Source organism: Larus michahellis, chromosome 7 (assembly GCF_964199755.1).
Source record: "Larus michahellis chromosome 7, bLarMic1.1, whole genome shotgun sequence".
NCBI classification, from domain to species: domain Eukaryota; kingdom Metazoa; phylum Chordata; class Aves; order Charadriiformes; family Laridae; genus Larus; species Larus michahellis.
The window spans coordinates 12487858-12512921 of record NC_133902.1 but is presented as its reverse complement, the minus strand read 5'-3'; the positions used below and the strand labels follow the sequence as shown (position 1 = coordinate 12512921).

Sequence of the window (25064 nt, the reverse complement as noted above, 5' to 3'; positions counted from 1 at the left end):
ATTAACAGACTTGCTCATCATTCAGGCCATCATCTCCAGACAGGTGAGCTCTGAAACGCTTCTGTTGTCGGCGATCCTGTAGGAAAGCCCATGGAGAAGGTACCACGTCTACCGGCAGCCAGAGTACCTTCAGCAAACCACCCTCATTCACCTGCTTGCTGCAAGAAGAGACCAATGCCAGACTTACCCTGACCACCCTGCTGAGCCGGGCAGTGAAGGTGAAGACTCAGACTGTGTCTGGAGGTGCCCGTCCCTGAGAAATCAGCAGGAACGGCCCGGTTTCCCTCCCGTCCTGACAACCCCTCCTCCTGCTTTTTCAGCTCAGAGCCGGACTGCGGCACTAAACACTTCCAGAGCGGCCGAGAGCCCGAGCTGCAGGGCAGGGGAGCGCTTGGGATCAGGGGCTGGACTTCGGGCGAGCAGCGGTAGCCAGCGGGATGGCCGTGAGGAACGTGAGCATCACAGGCTTTGGGCAAGGCTGAGTCCTGGGGCAGGAGAGCAGGGTCGGGCTCGAGGGGACACTTTCTTTTCCTTCGGTGATGACGGCTCTGTAAGCTGTGTCTTGGGGGCAGCGGGACAGGGGATGTGCCAGCTGCTCCTGATTGTCTGTTGGCATCTACACTGAAGTCCAACCTGTTTGGAGAAGCGGAGGGGACATGAGGGGGCTCCCGGCCTTGCTGGGGACAGGCTGGCTTTCCTGCCAGAGCTGCCTCCGGTAGCACAGCACTGCTTTCCAGAGGCTGCTGAGAGTGATGGCTTTTCTCAGTCCTCTTTTGTGTCCGAGCACCATGGAAGCCAACCTTGGCCCCAGAGTACCGGGATTTGCGCTGCCCAGGCCCCTGCCCAGCCCGCCCCGGTGGACACTCCGCATCTCTTCTGTAGTGATGGTGCTGGTGGTGGTGGTAGTGGACGTGGCTGAGCACCTGGGGCTTGGCCGGAGCAGCCCCCCCAGGCACCATCAGGTCCAGGGACCTGGGCCGTGTCTCCCTTGGCGGCTGCGGCCGCTCCTGGCCATTGTCCGTGGCGGGTCCCTCCGAGCTGCAGTACACGAAGGGGTCGTAGTCACTGCTGAGGGAGCTGCGGAAAGTGGAGCAGCTGCCGTGGATGCCCTGCAGGCTGACGTCCGTGCAGTTCAACACGGAGTCACTGGAGGAGCCATGGCAGGGCCCCGAGCTGGAGTCGCTGCCCGGCCCGTCTGCCAGGTACCCGCTGTGCTCCGTGAGATAGCTCTCCCCAGAGCCGCTGCTGTTGTGCTGGTGCCCATGGCCGCCCCCCCGGCGCAGGGCGGGGGCACGGTGCTGCTTCTGCACCAGGGCTGCCTTCAGCCCCAGGCAGGGGGGCTGGGGCTGGAGAGAACAAGTCCTGTGGGGTGGCAGCGTCTGCCCGCACGCCGAGGGGCTGGGATGCTGCTGGCCCAGCAAGCCCGGGGCCAGGGGGGACGGGTGGCCACAGGCGAGCAGGGAGGTGGCTGGCCTGTAAGGCATGTAGTGTATGGTGCCAAAATCCAGCTGGGAGAGCTCTGGAGAGTGGAAGAAGGGGTTGCCGTGGGCTGGCTCTGGGGGAAACCTCCTGAAGTTCCTCTGAGGATACGCGTGTGGGAGGTGGTAAAGGGCATGTCCTGGGTGCTGGCGGAAAAGGTGGAGACGCCGTCCGGGCTCCATGTCCCGAGGAGCCAGCCTGGAGCCAGCAGCTGTGGCCTGGTCCACCGATTCTCTGGCTGTGGAGAGAGAAGGGAGCATCCAGCACACATCCCACAGCCCAGCTGCTGTAGCCCCAGCACCGGCCAGCCTCCACTGCCCTCCCACTATGGTCCCACATCCCACCCGTGCCCTCCTCACTGCCACCACCAAACCATCTTGGTGGTCCTGCACGCTCAGCACCCTCTCTGCTGCCCTCACCTTCAGATCCCACCTCCCTCCCTGCGCAGGTCCCAGGGCTGGAAAACGCTCCTCTTGGTGCAGGTCCCAGCCCAAGCCCAGCCCCTCACTGTACACTCCAGGGGCTCATACGCACAGGGACCCCCCTCCATGCACACACCATCCTGCACACATGCTCCCGCTGGCTGTACACGGACCTCCCAGGCACAACTCCCGCACCCAACCCCATCCCTGGCTGGGAAATGCTGTGTCTTGAGCCCTACCAAGAATATTGAACATGCAAAGTGGACACGTGTGGTGTTGCTGCAGCCAGGGGTCAACACACTCCCGGTGAAACTCATGGGAGCACGAGATGATCCGCAGTTCCTAGAGAGAGGTGGAAAGAAGAGGAGAAGCATGAGGAGGGAGAACCACGTCTCAAGACCTGGATGGGTCATTCTTGATGGAAGCGAGCCTTGTAGGATGGAAAGATGCCTAACGCAAGCGATCTGCAGCTCAGTTTTGCCCGGAGGAGGTTGTGCGGCCACTTGGCAGCTCTGGTTCTGCTCGCTGCATCCAGCTCTGGGGTGTGAAAGTCCAGAGAGGTGCTAGCCCTCGGGAACAGGGGGGTTCAAGCTGAGTGCTTGGGAGAAGCAGATCCCACTTTCGCCTCGTTGTTTCAACATGGACTTATTAGAGATGTTTTATCCTACAGCGGCAGCTGGAGACCCTTCTTCAGGGAATCTGAGTCTGCAGGCGAGTGACTTCAGCAGGGGCAGGCCTTTTTTGGCCATGTGGCAGGCAGACCTCCATCGATGCCAGTCCTCTCCCAGCCCTCAGGAACTGCTGAAGGAAACATCCCAAGGGCCTCCCGCCCCTGCCAGACCGCTCAGCTCCCACCGGACTGTGGCTGGGAAGCGCAGAGCCGTAGGCAACCAGCAGCCGTGCCCGCAGCCTACCTGACCCTCGCTGAACTCCTCCAGGCAAATTGCACAGACCGGGGCTGAGCTGCAGCTGCTGGCCGAGTCCCACCGCGACGCCTGCCGGCACCTTGCCTGGTACTTGCGCGTGGCCAGCTGCCCGATGGCCTGCATGGTCTGCTGCTGCAAGGGGTCCTGCCAAGGAGAGACAAGGCTTTGAGGAGAGGCTCAGCCTTACCTCGCCATACTTCTCATTGCCTTTCTTCTTTCAAAATGGGATTATCAGGAATTTGGGGGTGATTTCCTCATTTCCTGAGGTGACTTTTTGTCTAATCTAACTTAGCTTTGTCACCAGCAGGAGACGTCTTGCACTGGACATTCAAAATCGCTCAGCAAGTGCTGAATTTTTGAGCCCCAAAGGCTTATCTTTCTATAGAACAAATGTCTTTCTATAGGACAAATTCTCAAATCTGGAAATCCATCTGACTCTGGAAAGGCAATTATTTAATTTGTTAGTTTCTATTAAAAATACTAAATGTTCTGCTCTTTGGAAATCCATCCGATTCTGGAAAGATGATTATTTAATTTGTTAGTTTCTGTTGAAAATACTGAATGTTCTACTCTTTACCAATACAGACAACACAATACTGTTAAAATCAAGGGCTTGTGGGCCAGCTCTGCAGCTTTGGGTGCTGGGACAAGCTCTGAAAGGTGCTGGGACAAGCTCTGAAAGGTGCTGGGACTGCAGGCTGCCATGCTGGTGGGGCAGCAGGGGGAGAGAAAGGCCACCGCAGCAGGGATCCATCTCAGGATCACTTCGCTCATCCCTCAGCCGCTCCTGCCTCATGTGGCCACATCTTCAGCTCGCACGGAGGCACATTTCCCCTCCCAAGCTGTGTCCGTTCCTGCCCTTTGTGTGTTTCTCTTTGTTCGGACACACCTGCTCCAGGAGATACGTACCTGAGTCCTGTTCAGCTGGCACTTTGTGCGAACAACAAAAATCAAAATGATGACGACCACGGTGCTGACCACCGTGAGAAGAATCCACACGTCGTAGTCTGGCTGTTGGATAAAACAGGAAAGAAATTACTCTTGTGTGGCAGGGGTGGGAATTAGAGGATAGGCAGGGGAATCCCCATCTCTTCCTGACCATCAGCCTTTGAATACGTGATCCTTAGCCAGGATCTACCTCCTTGCTCTTTCTAGGTGAAAGCAAAACGGCTCAGTCTTTTCTGCACATTCCAGCAGGAATGGAAATCCTCTGCCTTGCAGAATCTCAGCTCCCTAGAGGCCACGGTCAAAGGTAGCACAAGATGAGAAAATCAAGTCTTCGTCTCACCTGAAGAGATGGGGAAACTCCTCACCTCACTCATCACGTTTCAGCAAAAGAAACTACATAAGCTGAAAGCGCTTTTGAGCTTTTATTTGCAGCGCATCATCTGAACAGTGCAGACAGGCAGCTGCTGCAAAGGGCTGTGATCTCCGTCCCTGGGGAGAAAAGCTCAGCATCTTTGGGCAAGTCCTGTTCCACGGCACAGCAGCTTAGGAAGGAGGATACAGAAGGCAGTGGGAATGATGTGTCTCTCACCCAAGCTGGTGGCTCCTTGACCTCTATCTTCACGTGGGCCTCTCTGTTCTTGTTCACGACGCCCATGAGAAGCTCCGCATCATGGCCCCTGATCAGAACCACAGGCTGACTCAGCCCTCGGGGCTTTCTCAGCTGTAAAGAAACAAACAGAGTGAGAGATGGTCCAGAACAGTCTGAAACAAGGACTACCTCGGCCCCCCAGGCACGTCTGGTTCCTCTTGATGCTTCTTGCGCACACTTTAGAGACTGCCTGCTCCCCCAAACTTGCATACCCCTGTATGATGAAACCAGATGGAAGCTCCTCCTCTTTTACCAACTCTTCAGCATGGCTTTCTTCATTTCCTCCGATGGTGCCTCCTCATGCACAACTGGACACTGCTCAGTGTCTCTTGTGCTCCCCTTTCAAGCCCCTGTGCAAAAGTTCTGGGTCTCTCCTCTGCCACGTGGTAACTGCCAACAACACTGCCGAGTGCTGCCTTCGCTACAGAAACGCTTCCTCTTCTCTTCCTGTGAGACCCACCAGTGTTCCCCCTCCTCCCTCTGTGATCTGCAGAACACTCTGCTTGTTTCTGATCGTACCGTTGGTTTTCCACCAGGGCCCAGGCAGCCTGCCACGGGCTGGCTCAGCCAGTGTCCCGGTCCACCCTCTCCTCCAGGCTGGCCTGAATCAGGGTGGCCGTCTGACCCACCAACCACCTCCCACACCCTTACTGAGCAACCTCAGCATCACCTCCTGGGCCTGCACTCACTGCTGCATTTCTCTGGCATCAGAAATTAAGTTGTAAGTGCACGACAGAACCGCGAGGGATGGATCCAGCGAGCAGGAGTCAGCCCAGAGTTTGATAAGCTCAGGCACCAGCTCCCCTGTTTGTCCTCTTATCGAATGCTGGATGCTTTTCATTATCCCTTGATTATTTTGATGGGGAACCAATTCCTTTCCAGAGATGACAGCAGCATTGGTGGAAGGGACCTCTGGAGGTCTCTAAACCCACGTTAAACTTGCAGCAGGAGTATCACCAACAGCATAGCAGGGTGGCCGCGGCTTTGGCTTGAAGACTCAAGAAATCATTTTTCCCCTAATGTATCCCCGGGCTGTCTGTACTAGATGGGATCGGGTAATCTGTGACTTCCCAAGAGGAAGCATCTAGCTCCTGGCAGAAAAGCTCAACTGACCAGACCATGTCCTTTAAGAGCAGGAAGGTGCTGTGGGCAGGCTGCTGGCCCGCTGCTGCTGCGTGGAGGTCTGGACATGCCACGGAGCGAGCAGAAGAGCAGAGCACTGTCTGTGTGCATCGTGAGCCGGGTGAGAGCTCACGTTCACAGCCAGCCTGCAGCATCCTCCCGGGACCTCCCACCGCGTGGCGGTGGTCGGTGGGTCCTGACCCGGGCACATTTGGGGATGGGAGAGGGGCACTGTGGTTTAGCTGATATCGATGGGGTTTGTACCTGATCAGCAGCGCTTTCATCATCGGTAATGTCAAAAAGGATGGCACGGGCTCCACGCTCCCCCGCCAGCTTCGCCTGTCCAAAAGAACACAAGCTTCAGCGGACATTTTGTATTGTACCTCGGTATTAACGTCTGCCATTTGGATACGTATCTGCCTCCCTGGCTCTGCACAGGAGAAAGAAGCACCTGCTGCTCAGATTGAGAAAACAGTTTGCACCTTGGCTCCTGTACTCGTGTTGAGCTGCAGTGCCTGCTCTTGCTGGAGCTCCCTGTAGTTGTGGGGGCAAATTAGTTGGTGGGCTTGCAGTCACAGCAAACCACAAACCTAAACGCCAAATTCCCCAGCTGGCTGCGCCATGTGGCCCTTTGCTTCAGAGCTGGATTTGCTGGGGAGGGATCTGCAGCCCCCTTAGCCCTGCTGACCGCTGCGCAACCCTCCTGTCCCAGGGCAGCAGAAACCTCTGCCCAAACCTCGCCGTGGCTGCGCCAGCCGGGGGCTGGCTGTGCACCTGGCTCCCACGCACATTGCTCTCCCTGGTCCCTGTCCCCCACACGCATCGGGGAGAAGCTGAGGCCATGCCTGGGCTGCAGGTCTGCTCTAAGATTAGGAGTGGGACCGCTTTTTGCAGCCCACCGCTTGCTGCGGTCTGAGGAGGACAGCTTCGAGACCCACCCAAACGAGCGTGCATGCCAGCCCGGTGAGGTCAAAGCACACTGCCTGGAGGACCTTGCGGGGTGACCCACGTCCTCCCACCAAGCCCTTCGAGCCCTCCGGGCAGGCAGAGGCAGCCTCTTGTGAAAGGGAGACGGGGAACGTGAACAAAGTGCAGGGCTGGGCCGCTGTTACTCATGCGGAGCCCTTTGATCTGCGCGTCCCCGAGCGCCTGTGCAAACAGGGAGCTGCCGGAGCTGCCGCAGCAGTTTACCCACTGCATTGCCAAACCCCAGCTCAGGGGCCAGAGGTCAGTGCCGCCGCTTCCCAGCTGCAATATCAAACGCAGGGCGCCGGCTGAGCCAAGGGAAGGGGCATTCCTGGCACAGCCAGCAGCGGCGGAGCAGGTTCGGCTCCATCCCTCTCTTGCAGGTGCTGGTCACCTCCACGCAACATGTCGGGGGAGAAGTTGGGTGCCTGGGTCTGGGACAGGGACAAGGGTGTGAGTGGAGCTGCAGATGGAGACCACGGAGGCAGAGCTGAAGTTGCTGATAGGATTAGACACTCTTGGGTTTGGTATACCAGATGGGGAAGATGGAAAAGTGGGATCGGAGGCTTGGGGTAGGAACTGGGGTCCTGCCTGGCATCAAAGGAGCCCCAGCACTTGCCAGCACCAAAGAAGAAACAGGACTTTCAGGTAGTGACTTCCACCTGCTGGAGCCAGCCAAGCTTTGACGAACAATGAACAGCTCTACAAAGATTTTATCCCGGTAAAGACACCAACGATGGGGAAACGAAGAACTGAGACCAGACGGGAGACTCTTCCCAACACCTTTCTGACTCCTGTTGCAAAGGACACAACTTCTCTTTGAGCTATTCACAACCTGCTCGCTGTGATCGTTTTCTGAGCGCTCGCTGTCTTTGCACCGAATCTCCCCAGCCACATGGCACAGCTGACCCTCCCTCTTTGAGGACTGAACCACTTCTGGTGCAAATATGTATTTACAGGATGATTTGGGAGGTTTCAGAAGTCTGTCAACCAGGCTTGCGATCAATGGTTCGCTCATTATAAAAAAAAAAAAAATACACCAAAAAATTTACAAACGATGCATCAGAAAGAAAAATAAATGACTTTGAATTGATTTCAGAGGTATTTTCCAAGCCTTCCTCTCCCCTTGCAGACCAAATGCCTTCCCTACCGATTATAGCTTCGGATGCTGAAGCAGTGCTAGAATTTAAGAGAGGAGAGGCAGAAGAGCGTGTCGGGCAGCTGGCGGAGTTACCCTCATGCTGGGCTGGACGGGGTTGTCTGTGTGCGCTGCTTGGCTGGGTGACAGCTGAAGCAGAGGTTATGATAACACTTTGCACATGGCTATTTTTATCATCATTGATAGAGTGCCGCAATTCAACATGCAAAGCTCTACCGCAAGAAACACACGCCAGGAAAACAAGGCTCCTGCTCCAGCAAGCACCAGCTGCATCCCTGCCCTTGAGAAGAAGCGTTGTCCGGGGGTTTTGAGGAAGGGAGCTGTATGATGTTTGGAGGGAAGGAGCTTGGCAGAGGCGTCAGGAGGACGGAGAAGCGGCCAGAGAGCAATTGCAGGGGGATGGAGGAGCCAAGGTACAAGGCAGGGCCTGGGGATGTGGCCAGCTCACGCAGCTTCTGCCTGTATTTCATGGCTAAAGTAGTCCTATCTGGGGGGAGAAGAGCTGTGAGGTGCCCTGGGTGAGATCCTGGCATGATGGCAACCGACGTCACGTTCAGCTGCCTCTCAAAATCCAGTGCTGGATCCAGCTCTGGTAACAGAGCAATGGTGACTAAAGGGCAGTGAACTGTCACTCTATCAAGCCATAAGCGTGGCAACAAACTATGGGTTGATTTGCTTTGGGGGGGTTAGTGGTCCCGGAGAAGGGATCAAGGCTAGTGAGGATGACCACAGTGCAGCAATGCAGCATGTCTTATCCTCCTTGGGCAGACCTTCCTCAGCCGATCCCCTGGACTCACTAACACACTGGTACTTCCAGTGCTGTGATCAGAGACGCAAAGATTAAGGACAAAACTAGCAAAACCTAGTTTTTAAACCTTTTAGGTTCTTTGGTGGAAGATGAGTCTTTGAAGCTGCTCCTTCCTCCTGTTCAAGATCCTCCACAGTAGCTGCACGGACCAAACCAGCCATTGCTGCCCCCACCCCAGCGTCCTCCCCTGGGACATGCGGCAGCCTGGGACCATTATAACTGATGGTCACGTCTGGCTGGACACAGGAGTGCTGGAGTACCCCGCTGTGCTCCCTCAGGCACCCGCAGAGCCCTTGCTCTCATGCCTGCCACAAGCTGCACTGGAAGCCCTTGGGTTTGCTCTTTATCCCACCATCCTCATGCATCACTAACCCCCACAGGCAGGGCCAGGACATTTTCCAGATCATAGAATCATAGAATCATAGGGTTGGAAGGGACCTCTGGAGATCATCTAGTCCAACCCCCTGCCAGAGCAGGGTCACCCAGAGCAAGTGGCACAGGAACGCCTCCAGGCGGGTTTGGAATGTCTCCAGAGACGGAGACTCCACCACCTCTCTGGGCAGCCTGTGCCAGGGCTCTGACACCCTCACGGGAAAGAAGTTCCTCCTCATGGTTAGGTGGAACTTCCTATGTTCAGGTTTGTGCCCGTTACCTCTTGTCCTGTCCCTGGGCACCACTGAGAAGAGCCTGGCCCCATCCTCCTGACACCCACCCTTTCAGTATTTATAAGTGTTGATACGGCCCCCCTCAGCCATCTTTTTTCCAGACTGAAGAGACCCAAATCCCTCAGCCTTTCTCCATAAGAGAGGTGTTCCAGTCCCCTCAGCATCTTGGTAGCCCTTTGCTGTCCCCTTTCCAGCAGTTCCCTGTCTTTCTTGAATTGGGGAGCCCAGAACTGGACGCAGTGCTCCAGCTGTGGCCTCCCCAGGACAGAGCAGAGGGGGAGGATGACCTCCCTCCACCTGCTGGCCACACTCTTCTTGATGCCCCCCAGGATGCCATTGGCCTTTTTGGCCACAAGGGCACATCACTGGCTCCTGGTCATCCTGTTGTCCACCAGGACTCCCAGGTCTCTTTCCACGGAGCTGCTCTCCAGCAGGTCAGCCCCCAACCTGTGCTGGTGCGGGGCGTTATTCCTCCCCAGCTGCAGCACCCTACACCTGCCCTTGTTGAATTTCATGAGGTTCCTCTCTGCCCAGATCTCCAACCTGTCCAGGTCTCTCTGGATGGCAGCACAGCCTTCTGGTGTGTCAGCCACCGCCCCCCCCAGCTTTGTGTCGTCAGCAAACTTGCAGAAGTGGGGTAGCTGATAGCAAGTCAGTAACTCCCGCACACCAGCTTGTGCCGACAGCTGGCATCAGCTCCAGGGCAGCAGCAAACCCAACTCAGGCTTCCACCCTGGTCCAGAAAGGGACGGGTGTTGCTGCCTGGCTGCCCATGCAGCAGTGGGGGGGAAGCAGCCCCGAGGTGGCATCACAGCATCACATCCCTTTCCTTGCTTTTGTTGCGAAAAAAACCTGCTGTGCAGGAACAACTGCTTGGTCCAAGTTTTGCCTGCCCTCTTCAGCCGAGCTGCAGGGGGGACAGAAAAGGACTCTGTCCCCATCGCCAGCACGTCGCTACCCGCAGAAAGTCGACAACAGGGGCGGCATCACCTGGATGCGACCCAGATAAAGCCAAGAAGAGCTAAACAAGGTGGTTTTTTTCATGTTAGTATGGTGCTTGTGGAAAATAACACAACATTTAGTACAGAGACAATAACAGGATGCAGTGAACCACTGGAGAAAAAGCTAATGTTAGCCTTATCCATGCAACTTTATCAGAGACACAAAGATTTTAAGGCTTAAAATGACCCTCGTTCCTACCTGACTTCCTTATTACCGGAGAATTGTATCAGTGACCTCAGCTTTTGCCACGGTAAGGGCTGTTTCACTAAGGTACCTCTTTCATAGGAGGCCTCTGAGATCTCCCATCGCTTTGCGGGGTGGATGGTGGCCTGTGCTGTTAAAGAGTCACGTCCCACCGCCAGTTCCTCTGGTTTGTGCTTGTCTGAATTGCTCAGCACCGATTCTTCAACGTGCCTCACCCCGCGAAGTATTACAGTATTATTTTTAAAGACAGAACCACGGAAGATGTTCTCCGTGTCCACGTTTTCCCACAGGGCAGAGGACATAAAGAAGCACAAATCCCCCCCAAACAGCTCAGCAAAGCAAGGGAGGCTGCGAAACAGGAGGGTCACGAGGCTGCCGGGCAGTGAAGCGTACGGGATGCTGGGGTAAGGTCTGACCTGTCCTGGAGCAGCCAGGTTAGGGAAAACTCCACACCTTTTACAAAGCCAGGCAGTTGAAAAAGTACGGAGGGATGGGCAGTGGGGTTGGCTGGCACAGCGTCTCTCCCCAAGGACCCCTTCTGCCAAGGACCCTGCTCTATCCGTGTCCTTTTCTCCACCTTCCAACAGCTCTTTCCTACCTGCTCCCTCCTCCTGCTCTCCCTCTTTCCTGCACCACGGGTTTCGCTTCCTAGGTTGGTGCCGCTGGGGGCGTTTTTGCACCTACCTTGTTAGCCAGCGACAGGCAGGGGTTGGGATCCCGATCCGGCTGTTCAAGCTTGACGATGGTGATGAACCCCGACTCGGTGTGTTCATCCTCGCTGGTGTTGCACAGGGACAGCGGGTGGGACTGCAGGACAAAAGCAAAGGGAAACTCAGACCTTGGGGCTCAGCATTGCAAAGGGGGGCTCAAGCCCACCACAAACTCTGTGACCTGCCCAGGGGGTGTAGGACACCCCTGCGGTGGGCATCACCACCGCTGCTACATCCCATGGCCCTGTCCGAGCGGTAGTGAGGCTTTGAATGCCACAAGAAGTAAACTGTTGGGAAAGTTTCGGTCCACCAGGAAAATGTCCCAGAGAAAGGTGGAGTTTCTGCCTTTCTGGTGGCAGCACGCAGGTCTGACATTGTCTGAGTCACAGATATGCAACGCCAGCACAGCCTGCGAGACCACAGCCCTCGACTGCTGGGACAGAGCACCCCACCGGCACAGTCCTGGTGCTGCAAGAACTCCCTGCAGCGCTCTGGGCGAGGCGAAGGGACCACGACAAAAGCAAACGTCTGGTGCCCTCAAAGATTCAGCACTTCTTATTTCTCGACCACCAAACTCAACAACTTTATGATAAATTTGCAGAGGAGAAGCCAAAGGAAGGAGTGAAAAAAAATGAAAGTAGGTCGAGAAGCACCAGGAATGAGAAGGGAGAGGAAAAGATCCCAGTAACCACATCCCCACTGAGTCGTAGAACCATAGAATGGTTTGGGTTGGAAGGGACCTTAAAGACCACCCAGTGCCACCCCCTGCCATGAGCGGGGACGTCTTCAACCAGCCCAGGTTGCTCCAAGCCCCGTCCAACCTGGCCTTGAACCCCTCCAGGGATGGGGCAGCCACAGCTTCTCCGGGCAACCTGGGCCAGGGGCTCACCACCCTCACGGCAAAGAATTTCTTCCCCAGATCTCATCTAAGTCTCCCCTCTTTCAGTTTAAAGCCATTCCCCCTCGTCCCATGGCTCCCCTCCCTGATCCAGAGTCCCTCCCCAGCTTTCCTGGAGCCCCTTTAGGGACTGGAAGGGGCTGGAAGGTCTCCCCGGAGCCTTCTCTTCTCCAGGCTGAACCCGCCCAGCTCTCTCAGCCTGTCCTCACAGCACAGGGGCTCCAGCCCTCCCAGCGTCTCCGGGGCCTCCTCTGGCCCCGCTCCAACATCTCCGTGTCCTTCTGCTGATGGTGCCCCAGAGCTGGAGGCAGCACTGCAGGGGGGTCTCACAGAGCGGAGCAGAGGGGCAGAATCCCCCCCTCGCCCTGCTGCCCACGCTGCTGGGGATGCAGCCCAGGCTGCGGGGGGTTTCTGGGCTGCCAGCACACATTACCAGCTCATGTCATGACGACATCCACTGAGCACTGCTCTGGTCCCTGCCTGGAAAGTCTGTCATTGCCTCTGATTTCCCCGTCTAGCGGTGGAGGGATGATGGTCTTGTGCTGGATGGCGGGAGGTTGAAGGAAAGCACAGTTTAGTTCTTGGTTCCCTCTTGGGAGTCCCATCACCTCACATGAGCCCTCCCAGCTCTTCCTAATAAAGCTGGCTGGCTCCCTCCTCTGTGACTGGAATGTGGTGTACGAAGCACGCAGGTTATGGGACAGAAAAGCCTGTAAATACTACGGTTGTTGGACAGCTTTTGTTACTGCATCAGTGCGTGCCAGCGTGGGAAACAAGCAAGAAAGCTCAACGTTATCAACCAGGAGGACCAGGGCAGGCTCTGTATCTGGTACCCATCCAGAAGCATGCCCAGAAGGCTTGCCTACCCTGCAGGTAATCCTGCGACAGCGTCCCAGTGCTATGCCAAAAAGACAGATTTAAAAAGAGGGGGAGGAACTGTCGGAGCAGCCCAGGGAACCCCCCCTCGCCCTCCATCCGCGCTGGGCCGTGCCCACACTGCCCCAGGGGCTGCGGGGCAGCATTGCTCCCATCCTCAGGCTGGTGCGGACCCCGGGACAGATCCAGGGCACACCCCTTGGCATGGGGCTGGGAGGAGCTGGGGAACGGGGCGGGCCGGGAACCAGCCAAACGTGGTGTCCTCCTCCAGCTGTGGGGGGAACCAGCCAAACGTGGTGTCCTCCTCCAGCTGTGGGGGAATGGGAGAACGGGGCCCATCGCACCTAACTTCAGACGTGCTGTTATCACATTTTAATGTTGGAGTGGGTCACAGGAACTGGTCTTTCAAGGGAGCACGACTCACCCGGGCTGGTTTTAGTCACATCCTTCAGGAGGAGCTGCACCATGCCCATTTCCCGCTGCTGACAATAAAGGAGTGATTTGCTCAGGTGCAGCCACCTGTAGGGAAACCTTCAAAAGCTGAAGGAGACAAGCAGCACCTCTACTCAGTTGGAGATGCAAAATACCCCCGTTGGCCCTCTGGGCATGGGGAGAGGAGAGCTCTGCCTGTCGGAGCCTCTGCGGTCGGAGAGGTTGGGGTGGACGGGGCTCACATTGTCCGGGGGCTGCGCGCTCAGAGCCGGTCCAGGTGCAGGTTGGAGCATCCTTCCCTGCATCTCCCCAACCAGCCCACCGTCCCCGGGGCCAAGAGGCGCCGCTTTTTACCCCAACCAGCCCCGGCCGAGCCCCCCCGGGGCTGCAGCAGGACCCGCCGCCGCTTGGTGGGGCTCTTGGCTGGATCCCGAGCCCCGCAGCACCCGGGGCACCGGGGCTTCCCGGGGGTCGTTTGCCGAGATTGCCCCCTGGATCGCACGGTCGTACCCGTTTGAAGGGTGCAAGGCACGCTGCTGGCCCTCGGAGGGGGTGGTGGTGTGTGTGGTGGTGCTGGGGGGGTTTGTGCAGCCCCTGCAGCGATACAACCCCGCGCCAATTCCGAACGCGCACGCATCCCGGCACTGCAAAAATCGGGAGGGGCGATGAAATCGCAGTGCTCCGTTCCGTAGCACTACATCTTGGGCTACAAAATAATAACAGGTCTTACAAAGCCATGAAAGTGAGTTAAAATGGTGAGGATTAAAAAAAAAAAAAAAGAAACAAGAAAAAAAAAAAAAAACCAAACCACAACGAACCCACAACCGCAGACATTTGCAAATTGCCCAGATTTCGAGGTAGGTAACACCTACAGTCACAAGGGCATAGAGAAATCAAACCCCAGGCTCTCACCTGACCTTCAGGAGCTTGGAGACCGAGGTGTAAGAGATGGATGAGCTAAGACCTAACCTGCTATGCTTTAAAATATTGCGCAGGATAGCTGGGCACTGACGAACTGCCGCGTGCCTTTGCCCGGCAGTCCCTCATCCATCTTTCTCTTGGGGCCTTCCTCTCAAATCCATAGTGATACTAGAAGAAAAATGTCAAAATGCTATATCATTTAGACTTCAGACGTAAAGATGCCAGACAGAGTGCAACTGTACCAAGCCAAGCACCATAAACTCTAGAAATTCAGGTTTCCGGGGAAGCAATCCCATCTGTTATGACTTGGGAGCGCTGAGGGCAGGCTCACAAATAACCCCCCTGCTTCACCCCCGCAACGGCAGGCGCTGCCCCCACCAAGACCAACACGGCACTGAGGTGCCCGTGATCCCGCTTGGCTTTACCAAGCGATAGCATTATTTTTATACTCTGTTTGCTTGACTGGGAGTTCTCCGGCCTTTTGGTTTATATATCATTTTAATAACCGTGCAAAAACACAAAACAGGAAATGCAGAGAGTGTGTCTCGTGATACATCTAATAATTCAGAGATAATCCTCCTGCCGGCGTTATCGAGCCTTCCCCGGGTTGCTCCCGGAGGAGCCCAGGGCACTGGTGCTGGGGAGGCAGTCGCACCTCCCGGCGCTGCTTGGAGCTGTGTCCGACCCAGGGTGGGAATGGCTTGGGGTGCTGTGGTGTCCCTGGGTGATGACTCTACGGGGCGAGGGACAATCCTGCGTGCTGAGCATGGAGCAGCCTCTCTGGGACGAGGATTCCCGGTCCTGATCACAGCATTAATGATGAACACTGGGAATAACGTGCTCTGGAGCCCCTCTGCTGTGAGGACAGGCTGAGAGAGCTGGGCGGGTTCAGCCTGGAGAAGAGAAGGCTCCGGGGAGACCTTCCAGCCCCTTCCAGTCCCTAAAGGGGCTCCAGGAAAGCTGGGGAGGGACTCTGGATCAGGGAGGGGAGCCATGGGACGAGGGGGAACGGCTTCAAACTGAAAGAGGGGAGATTTAGATGAGATGTGAGGAAGAAACTCTTTGCTGTGAGGGTGGTGAGCCCCTGGCCCAGGTTGCCCAGAGAAGCTGTGGCTGCCCCATCCCTGGAGGGGTTCAAGGCCAGGTTGGACGGGGCTTGGAGCAACCTGGGCTGGTGGGAGGTGTCCCTGCCCAGGGCAGGGGGGCTGGAGCTAAATGATCTTTAAGGTCCCTTCCAACACAAACTGTTCTGTGATTCTATGAATAAGAGCAATGAACTAAGCTTCTGCAGCTCCAAATGTGCGTGGGGTGCACATATGAAATGCTGGCAGCTGTTTTGGAGGGGGACACAGTTGGCAAACCTGGAGAAGACCTGCTGATGAGCACACCAAAACCTTCCATTTGGTTTTCTATTAAGACTGGGCACTGTGGCCTTTTCCTTTTTCCCTCAGGACACCCACCTTCCCTGTCCGAGCAACGGTCCTCCACCTCGGGCATTCCTGCCAGGGCACAACGGCACCCACAAAGGGCATGGCCAGCAGCCGAGGCAGCGCCAGGTGAGCCACAGCCACGCAGGTTCCCAGCCAGCCGAGACCCTTCCTCGTGTGGGCAGGTGCCCACGGAGCTGAGGCAGACTAGTGGCCCCCTCACTGTTCCGTGACGAGTCCCTCATCACACACGAATCACCTCAGGAGGTCTGAGAGTCCAGGTGCCTTCCCCAGCACCCTGTACCAGACGACCAGGAGGCAGATCGTGATGATTCTTCTTTGTGCAAGGGACACACGTGTCATCCACCCACGCTCCACTCCCCTCTGCTCCAGACCACTTCTTCCCTCTCCTCCTGCCGTCTTCTCCTCCCGTTTGGTGCTATACTGGGCAACTCCTCAAGCAGCAGCAGAGGAGCAAAACCTGGCTCCTCCTGTCTACCGCATTTCTTGGCACTGCCCCTGCCCCTGCCCCTCGCGTGGGTGAACGATCACGGCTGCGCATCGTGCTCACAGGATGAGAGCAGGCTCGAAAAATAATCTAAGAACGATGTGGAAAACCAAATATTATGAGATTCCTCAGCGCAGCGGCGGCCCAGGCTGCAGAGTCAGGATCCCCCAGTCCCTCTGAAACCAGACCCGTTTGTACATGGCTGCAGATGGGCTCAGAGACAGCGGGAGCGAAGGGTTTCTGCAGAAACCCTTTCTGGTTTTCAGCAGAGCATCCCCCCCTCTGCTGGGCTGGGCACCTCCGTAAGCACCGACTGCCACCACCAAGAAGCCATTTCTTCTTACAGAAAGCCTCTCTGATCCCGTAGACAAAGGACAGGCAAAACCCAGCCACTGCAAAGAGGAGGTGTGTTCATATCCAGGATTAAAGAGGTCTCCTGCACGTTGCCTAAATTGCACCAGGGTCCAGAACCAGCGCTCGCCGCTCCCGGGCTCAGCAGAAGGACCTCGATGGGCGTTAGGCTGGATCCCGCCGTGCTGCTCCAGCTGGGCGTCCCTGTTCGGAGTCACATCGATGCTCCCACCGGAGCCTCCCAGCGTGATCCCTGCCCGGCTCCATGCTGCTGGGATGCCGGGGGGGTGTGGGGTTAGCTGCTTCCCGGGCAGGGTTTGGACCTGGGCTTGGGGCGACCCAGCCCTGCCAGCTCTGCCCATGCCCTGGCCCTGGCCCTGTCAGCCAGACCTGTGAACCCCCCGCCTTTGTCACTCTGTCCGTCCCTGTCACCACATCCCTCCTGTCATCCCTTTACCTCCAGAGCTCCTCTGCATCCCTGTGTGCTTGCTACCACCTTTTTTCCCCTCCCTGTTTCCTTACCCTATGGCATCTCCTTTTTTTTTTACCTTTTCCATCCATGCCACCTCTCCTAAAATACTGAATTTCTCTTTTCTAACTTATCCTTGCCATCTTTCCCACTTTATTCCCACTAGAGCCACTATCTTCACCCCAACCTGTCCCTCCCACCGTGCTGGCACCACTCACGGGTTGTACGGAGCAGCCAGCAGCTCCGCCGCAGAAACGCGGGGGACGGAGAAAGGTCCCGGGGGGGAGGCCAGGCAGCAAGAGGTGCTCCCTTCTCACTCGGGGCCTTCATTTATAAAACAGCAGGGGGAAAAAAAAAAAAAAAAAAAAAAAAGAAAGATGACCCCCAGAGGTCACCTAGCCCACTTTGCTGCCCGAAGGCAGGATCAGCCAGACCTAAAACATTCCTCAGAGACACTCGCTCAACCTGTTTTCGAGACCTCCAAAAAGGGAGACTCCTCACCCGCTCCAGGGCTGCCTTCTCCTCTGCACCGCACAGTATTTTCTAACGCCTCATCTGAATCGGTTTTGCTGCAGTCGGAGCCTAATCATTCTCACTGAATCAGCTGTGCCCATGGAAAAGAGAGAATTCCCCCTTCCCCCCCGCCTCCCCCCCCCAGCAAAGAGCCATTTAAATGTTTCTGTTCCCCTTTCTGTTCACAAAGGAGTCTTTAGGGCTGAAAAAGGACTCGGAGAAGCAAAGACCCTGACACACACCAGTTTTCTCGGGAAGCCAGAGCACTTCACGCCCTTCCCTCATGGGGGGATGAGTCAAAAGGATGGATTTGATGTGAAGTGGCAGTAAACATTTTAGAACCATCCAGTAAGGTTGGCGTGGAAAAGAGAGGAAGAGAAGAGGACGAGACAGTGTTCAGCGAAGGGCTCTAGAGAAATCACAGACCGAACCGGTGAACTGTTAACACCAACTGAACTCATCGCTAAATTGACCGCAATACCAGAAAAAACCGCAGGCAGCAAATACCAAGCTGAACTTGAAGAAGCTGAGAGTGATGCAGGGAATGGCAGATTGAAAATCCCGACGTCCCCGCCAAAAAAAAAAAAAAATTGGTTAAAAACCACCAAAATGAAGAGAAGGGAAGAACTAACAGCGCTTTGGAAAAGGAGAGCAATGCTTTCGCAGACCCACGGGGTTCCTCAAAGCAGTCCTAAGTGTGGGAATAAAGGTAGTTGAGTTAATGCCGTACGCTGCTGTCTCCTCTTCTGCTCTCCAAGGGGTCAAGGCTATGGAAGACGACAGAACATCACGCAGCACTACGCAGGGCCATCTCCAGAACCGAGAGGAGAAAAAAAGCAGGGCAGCCTTTACCACAGCGTGAACTTACCGGGACAGTCCCAGAAATAAACTGTGTTGTCCAAATATTCCAAACAGGACTTGGAAAATGAGAGGAATAGAGCAGTGGCCAAGTTTTTCAGTAACATGTGAATATTCAAGTTGGTGAACATTAAAACTGGGTGCAAAGGGATCTCATGATACTGTGTGATGGCCTGATAAAAGATGCCAAAAAAACACCGAAAATAAGAAAAACCCTATCTAGCTATTTTACGCAAGGACGAGCTCTAGGTTAGCTCTTAATGAACGGGAAAGATCTTGGAGTCATTGCGGGGAGTTGTATGGAAGCGGTTGTTGAATCGCCCAAAGGAGTCAAAAGGCAAATAGACTGTTAGGTACTACTGTAAAAAAAAAAATTAAAAAAAAAAGCAAATCTACTAGATAAAGCTGCGGTGTGTCAACACCTTGAATATTACAAGAGGTCCTGCTCACCCCATCTTGAGCAGAGGGCACTATTTCTGTACGAGAAGCGATTAAGTGAGCAAGAATTCTTCAGCTTCGTACGGATGGGATATGTTAGAGCAACGTAAAATCGTTAAAAACATGGAGAATTCATGGGACGAAAGACCACGAAGGGCTGTTAAATGTAAAGATGTGCCGACCACCGTCTCTGAGCTCAGCCCGCCGGCAGCCGGGGAGCCGCGGAGAAGCGGCGCTTGGTATTTGCCCGTTCCCTGCCCGTTTTGGGGCTGCAGCCGTGGCAGGGGGGAGGGGGCTCTGCCCTGGCTCTGGTGCACCCGCGTGGGCACCGCTGGGCAGGACCACGGCCTGCCTCTCGCCTCCCTGCCGCGGGGCTTTTGCCATAAATATTTGGCTTAGTAGCCGAATATGAGAATAAAGTGGAGATCCGCAGTCAGTGCCAGAGAACCGGGAAGAGCTTCTTCCACCCCGCGGAGCCAGGCACCGCCCGCGCCTTCAGGGGACAGCTGTGGGACTTCTGTCACCCAGCGCCGATTCTCCTGCCAGCACCTGGAATCCCACGCAAGACTTTGAGGGAATACTCAAGCGTTCGGGGCCAGGAGAAGCGCGGAATGATTCCGTTCGGGACAGCAAGCCCTCCCACTGCCGCAGCTCATGCCAGGACCATTTCGCACGTGCTGCTGGTGCCGCAGTTTGCAATGGATGGAAATGCCTTGTTGGAGAAACTCCTTCACAGGTGAGCTACTCGACAAACCAGAAAGGAGCCCAGCGGCAGCGAAGAGATAAGCAAGGAGCCTAAGGCACGGCGAACGGCGGCCTTTTGAGGGTCCGCAGCATCTCGGACATGGCCGTGCCATGTCTGCTCGTCGTCTTGGAGACGCTCACTCCCCACGACCTGCGTGCTTCACCCAGTTGTGCCACGTCACTGTCCCAGAGCATGAGCTCGTGAGGGCAGAATACAGACATCTCTGTATTTGTAGATATCAGTCTCTGGCTCAATACAGCCTCCTCCCTGCTGGAAGTCTGTCAGTGAGGCTCTGAGCTAAGTAAGTTATAGTCCTTCATAGGTTTATAGTCCTTCATAGGTTTCAAAGAACGAGGCATAATGGCTTCAAACTGGAAGAGGGGAGATTTAGATGAGATCTCAGAAAGAAATTGTTTGCTGTGAGGGTGGTGAGCCCCTGGCCCAGGTTGCCCAGAGAAGCTGTGGCTGCCCCATCCCTGGAGGGGTTCAAGGCCAAGTTGGACGGGGCTTGGAGCAACCTGGGCTGGTGGGAGGTGTCCCTGCCCAGGGCAGGGGGGTGGAACGAGATGATGTTTAAGGTCCCTTCCAACCCAAACCATTCTATGATTCTGTGACTCAAAAGCACAAGTGGAAGTGCTCTACTACCCTCCTCCCTGTCTTTGCTGTGAGAGTTTTTGGGCAAGATCCTCTGCTGGGGTCTATGAGGGGAACCTGCGATAGGATTGCTGCAGGAAGGAGAGGGGCAGATGTACCAGCTCTGAAAGTCAGGCAGGTACCGCAGGGTGCATCTCCCAGAAGTGTCAGGGCACCGACACTGTCACACCTGCTGGCACCAGGGAAACCTCCGGGGACCTCTGCATGGCCAGGGTGGAATAGGGCACCTGCGCTTCCCCGGTCTCCTCGGTGACACGCCATGTCCCCGAAGCACTGACGGCCCTTAGCAGGCTGCGTCTGCGATGCGGGGCAGAGCGGTGCTCCCCTGGCACAGGGCGAGCCCGAGGAACGCCCCTGCCAGTGCACTGCCCTGCTGGGACACCTCGGTCATCGGAGCCTCCTCTCCCAGTCTCCCCCAGCGCTCATGCTGGGTGAACGTCTTTATTCCTGTATAAGAGAGGCTCTTCCTGGTGTATCTTAACCCTCCAGCTCTATCAGCTCAACCGAAGTCCCTCTTACGCCAAGATCGCTGCACTATGTAGCTATCACTCTACTCAAGACACAGCAGCCGGAATGAGGGGACGCCACCAAAGGTACAGGAGATGCTGGCAGGAGGCCGGCGTGCAGCTACAGCGGCGCTGAAAAGTGCTGTGGGATGCTGCTGGAAGAACACAGGAGAATGAGGAGGGATGAGGCAGGGAGGTGAAGTGGACATTAACCGTGAAGAAGATGGAAATGGCTGGTTGGAAGAGAGTGGCGGAGTGTTTCAAAGGGCCTGAGGAAAAATTGTAGCTTCCATGACTCCTGGGCATGAAGCTTAGCCATGAGGATATGGGGCTTTTTAATTTACCTGCATAAAGTTTCAAGAGCTGTTATAACAGCAAACACACCTTACCCACATGTGAGTCACAGACAAACACGTTCCCTGATAACAAACGCATTATTCTTAGAGAGGCTCAGGTCCTACCTCAACGTGCGAATAGCTCAGACAACTGTCCGGGTCCCCTGAAGGAGGGGCAAGAGGTGGGAGAGGAGACAAAGGATCTACAAGCTGCCAGTGCAACACCCCTACGCTTGTTCCCTTACGCGTGCTCGTGAGCTTCACTATCTCAAGGCCATCTCAAGGGTCAGCAGTGCCCAAGGGTTTGATACAAGTCAGTCCCTAATCAATAACTCCATCTCCTTCTCCTTTTCATTACAAAGCTGGTGAGCAACAAAGAGACGTGCTGAACCCCAAGAGGGACGTTTATTTGATTATCGCAGGTGCAGGATTAGATGGTTTAGGTGAGTCACGAAGTCTGGATCTTTTCCGTCTAATTGCACAAGCATGGCCGTGGTGCTGGAGAAAACTCTCGCTTCACACCTCACTGTCCTGCTGACAGCTCTGCTGAAGTTTTCTCTCCTGAGGACAGAAAGGTCCAACTCAGGGCAAGCAAGTGTCGCTTCTAGCGCAGCCACCGTGATGATAGTGCGGGCCGACAAGGAAATCTTTGGCCAAGTTCCATCATGACGTCTGCTTTCATCTCTCTCTCTGGTCCACACATCCATTTTGGAATATCAAAGGCAAAGGGAGGTTCTCTGGTCGGCCCTGACTCACACCACTAAATGAAAGTAAAGGCAAGCTGGCCCAAGTCACGGGAGAACAGCTCACGCTCCTGCTGCCTCCAAGCACACGGCGAGCAGTCTGGATTCGAACCCCAATGAACGGCATCCCACCCCTGTTGGCCTGCTCACCTCATACAGCCCCACTCTGGGGGACAACAGCACTGGCAATTTCCGTACTTCAAGGCGCTCTTACACAATGGCCTTCTGCGCTGTGCTGACAGCGCTTTGGAGGCTAAAACTATGCCACAAAGCTCACGCAAGTCTTGCCCCTCAGCAACAGCTCAAAGCACTGTCAGGACCCAAGCTGTGCCGACAGCACGGCAGCCCGGTGGCATCCTTCCTGCCCCTCAAAGCACGAAGCTGTGCTGGCACTCGGGACCAACGGAGGGGTGGCACAGACATATGAGGTCTTCCATGACTGACACGTCAAGCACCTTCACAGGACACAGCTCTGACCCTGAAAGCAACTCTGCAGCGTTAGGCCAGATACAAAGACTCAGCCAAACCCAGATCACTTTACGGCAGAGGCTGAAGTATCGTTTCCTCAACCAGCAAGTTTCTACAGAGGGTTTCAAAGTTAAAGCCTTGAAAGTGGATGCCAGAAAGAGCATTCTTGCTCTTCTAAGAAAGGAGATAACAGATCTAGAAGAGCAAAGACTGACAAGGAAATTCTCCTTGGGGCAGATTATGCCATAATTTCTTCTGAAGCATCACACATCTCCAGGAGGGCTGAACTGCTCCTGGAAGGAGACCATAGGGCTCTCCTGAGGTTGATATGGACTGGGGAATCCTCTAGGACTCTTCTGAAGATGAAGCTCGGCAGCAGTGTTGCCTCTACTGTTGCTTGGAGATTGCAAGGCTCTGACATGGACCTGAACCATCAGGTCGAACCACCACTGAATGACCACTGTGGCCATTTCTGGAGAAGCCAGCAGTGGTCTGGGGTACCTGGTCATGAGTGAAACGTGGGCATTTGTCACGATTGCACATGAATCTCTGCTCACCGGGGAAAGGCTGCAGGCAGGAGATGGGCATGGGGTGGAGGAGCCACCCCTGCAGAGCCCTCCCGGCTGGCGCTGCGCCCCGGGAGGGGAACGTTGCCTGATCCCCTCCCCCTTGAATATCCCTGGGCTCCGCCGCCTCAGCCAGGTGCAGAACAAAAGGAAACTAATGATTTAGTTATTGCTTCAGCGCCGAAGGTTTGAAGGTCAGCCATTCAGCGCGGCGCTCATTGTATGACCAAGCGCTGCCTGCCCTGCCTGCAGACCTGCAGCTACAGTCGGCTCAGCAGGGGCCGGTACTGTACGGCTGGCTTCTGAGCGGGGAGATGAAAGGCTTTTTTCTAATGTAATAACTGACGGCCTCTTCAGTGCCGTTTGAACTGTTTACAGACCGAGTTAACGATTACAGGCAATGTGTACTTTGGCTGCTGCCCAAAATTCTTACCCGCCCGTCAGATATTATCAAAGAGCCCTTCACTGCTGGCCTGGAGTCCTTCCAAAGCACAGCGCCGAAATGCCGGCGTAGAGGAGGGGCCTTCGGCGCTCGATCGTGAAATCCAAAGCTAGAAAGTCACAGATCTGCTCTGGTGAGGTGTCCTGGGGACCGGCCACCGAGTCACGTAGAGACGGGGGAACACCCAAGGGGTTCCTAAAGCCCCTTGCGCCCCGTGGCTCCATGCGGGGTGGGCTCTTCCCTGCAGGATGTCACCTAGGGCTTTGCCTGTGCTGGCTCCCGGGCTCGATTAGAGCACAGCACACAGCCCACGAGCTCCGGCTGCCCCGGCTTCCCTCCCTGCGCGAGGTCGCCGCCGTCCGTACCTCGTTCATTACACGTAGCCTGGGTGGTTGTGTTAACGCTAGTGGTTACACAGCTTCACGCTACTCCTGCCAAAAGCGTTTTCGACACCCTCATGCCTGAGAGTGTGGACAAGAACAAACCAGGTGGTGGGAGATTAGATAAAATCACTTCCATTGTTATTTGTATCTGGAAAAATGCAGGTATAGGTATAAGGTCTGGCTGGATTTGGGTTAGAAAACAAGCCCCAGCTCTCTGGGGCAAACTGCACCACCAAGTCTGGAAATCCCGTTGAAACGAAGGGATGAAATCAAGAACTGGCAAGCTGCTCTAATTACAGCTGAGTAACACAGGGCCACATTCAAGCAGTGCCGAGGCTGCAGAGCAAACCGTGTCCCAGGCAGGAAATACCGCAGCTGCGGAGGACGGCTCTGTCCTACCGACCGTCCTGCGCCGCGGAAACCTGGGGAGGTTCAGTGAGGGCAGAAGGTGATCTCCGCGCCGCGCATCCCTCCTGGAAGTTTCTGTCAGAGGCAACTTCCTAAATACAACTAGGAAAAAAAATCATTTCAGTCTCCCTTTTCGATGGAAACACGCCTTGTGGACCATCAGTCCCCCTTAGCAGCCCACTTTAGGTTGTAAAATGTTATTTAATACTGTTCACTAGACCATCTGCAGACTGAGCTACCACGGCTTCGAGGTATCCGCAGGCCATTGTTAAAAAACCTCTGCACAGTCCAACCCAGGGTTTAAACCTCCGGCTACACCAGCAGCACGAACCGCTGCGTCCCATACCAGGAGGCTGCAGCAGGGCCGGTATGCCATCATCCGAAAGCTCTTTGTAGAAAAGGCCAGATAATAAAAGCATGTAAATTTTATGTTAATATTTTGCTCCTGTGTTCCCAAAACGAGGCGTTTTGTCCTGCACAAAAAAAATGCAAAAGCCCCCTCTTTCGCAGGCCGGCAGAGACGGAGTTTCCAAGGGATGCTTCCCAGAGAAGGGCCGATGCCTTCACGTGGTGCCAATTGTGTGCTTGAAATATGATGTATGTCAGCAGGTCCCAGGCATGAGGGCAAAGATTGAATAGCTAAAGGAATAAATTAATTGCTTTTTAACCACATACCATACCAGCTTCCCATTGTTTTATTGCTCAGATATAGTTTTTTTAAATAGGGATGAGAGAGTGGCTGGTGAAGGACACAAGTATCTCTCTTGCTGGATGTTGTAGTATTGCCAGGAGACAGAAATGTAGATGCAAATATATTTGCTGTGATTTGATTCAATAAAACTTGCTAGTACAGCGCAGTACACTACAAAAATTGGTTCCTCCTACGCTTACTTGCTAAGACATGAGTTCAGGCCCTCTGGGATCCGCAATTCCCTGGCTGCTATCGATGACATCACTGACATCTAAGGAGCTGCAGGAATGCCGAGAATGCAGCTCCGGGCTCCCGGGGATGCTGAGCTCATCGGCTGCTACAGGAGGCACGAAAGATGGGGTGCCTGGGTCG

General features: G+C 55.3%; 1 protein-coding gene across 1 annotated transcript in view; it reads right to left on the bottom strand.

Moving 5' to 3' along the window:
• The window catches only part of RNF43 (ring finger protein 43), a 61615-nt gene that overhangs the window by 6178 nt on the left and 30373 nt on the right, over window positions 1–25064 (bottom strand). The window contains exons 2-8 of the mRNA XM_074594893.1: window positions 11035–11157; window positions 5811–5885; window positions 4365–4496; window positions 3737–3838; window positions 2816–2971; window positions 2141–2243; window positions 188–1717 (exon numbers count right to left, since the gene is read on the bottom strand). Of these exons, the coding sequence (XP_074450994.1) occupies window positions 188–1717; window positions 2141–2243; window positions 2816–2971; window positions 3737–3838; window positions 4365–4496; window positions 5811–5885; window positions 11035–11157 (2221 nt within the window). The remainder of the gene's footprint in view (window positions 1–187; window positions 1718–2140; window positions 2244–2815; window positions 2972–3736; window positions 3839–4364; window positions 4497–5810; window positions 5886–11034; window positions 11158–25064) is intronic.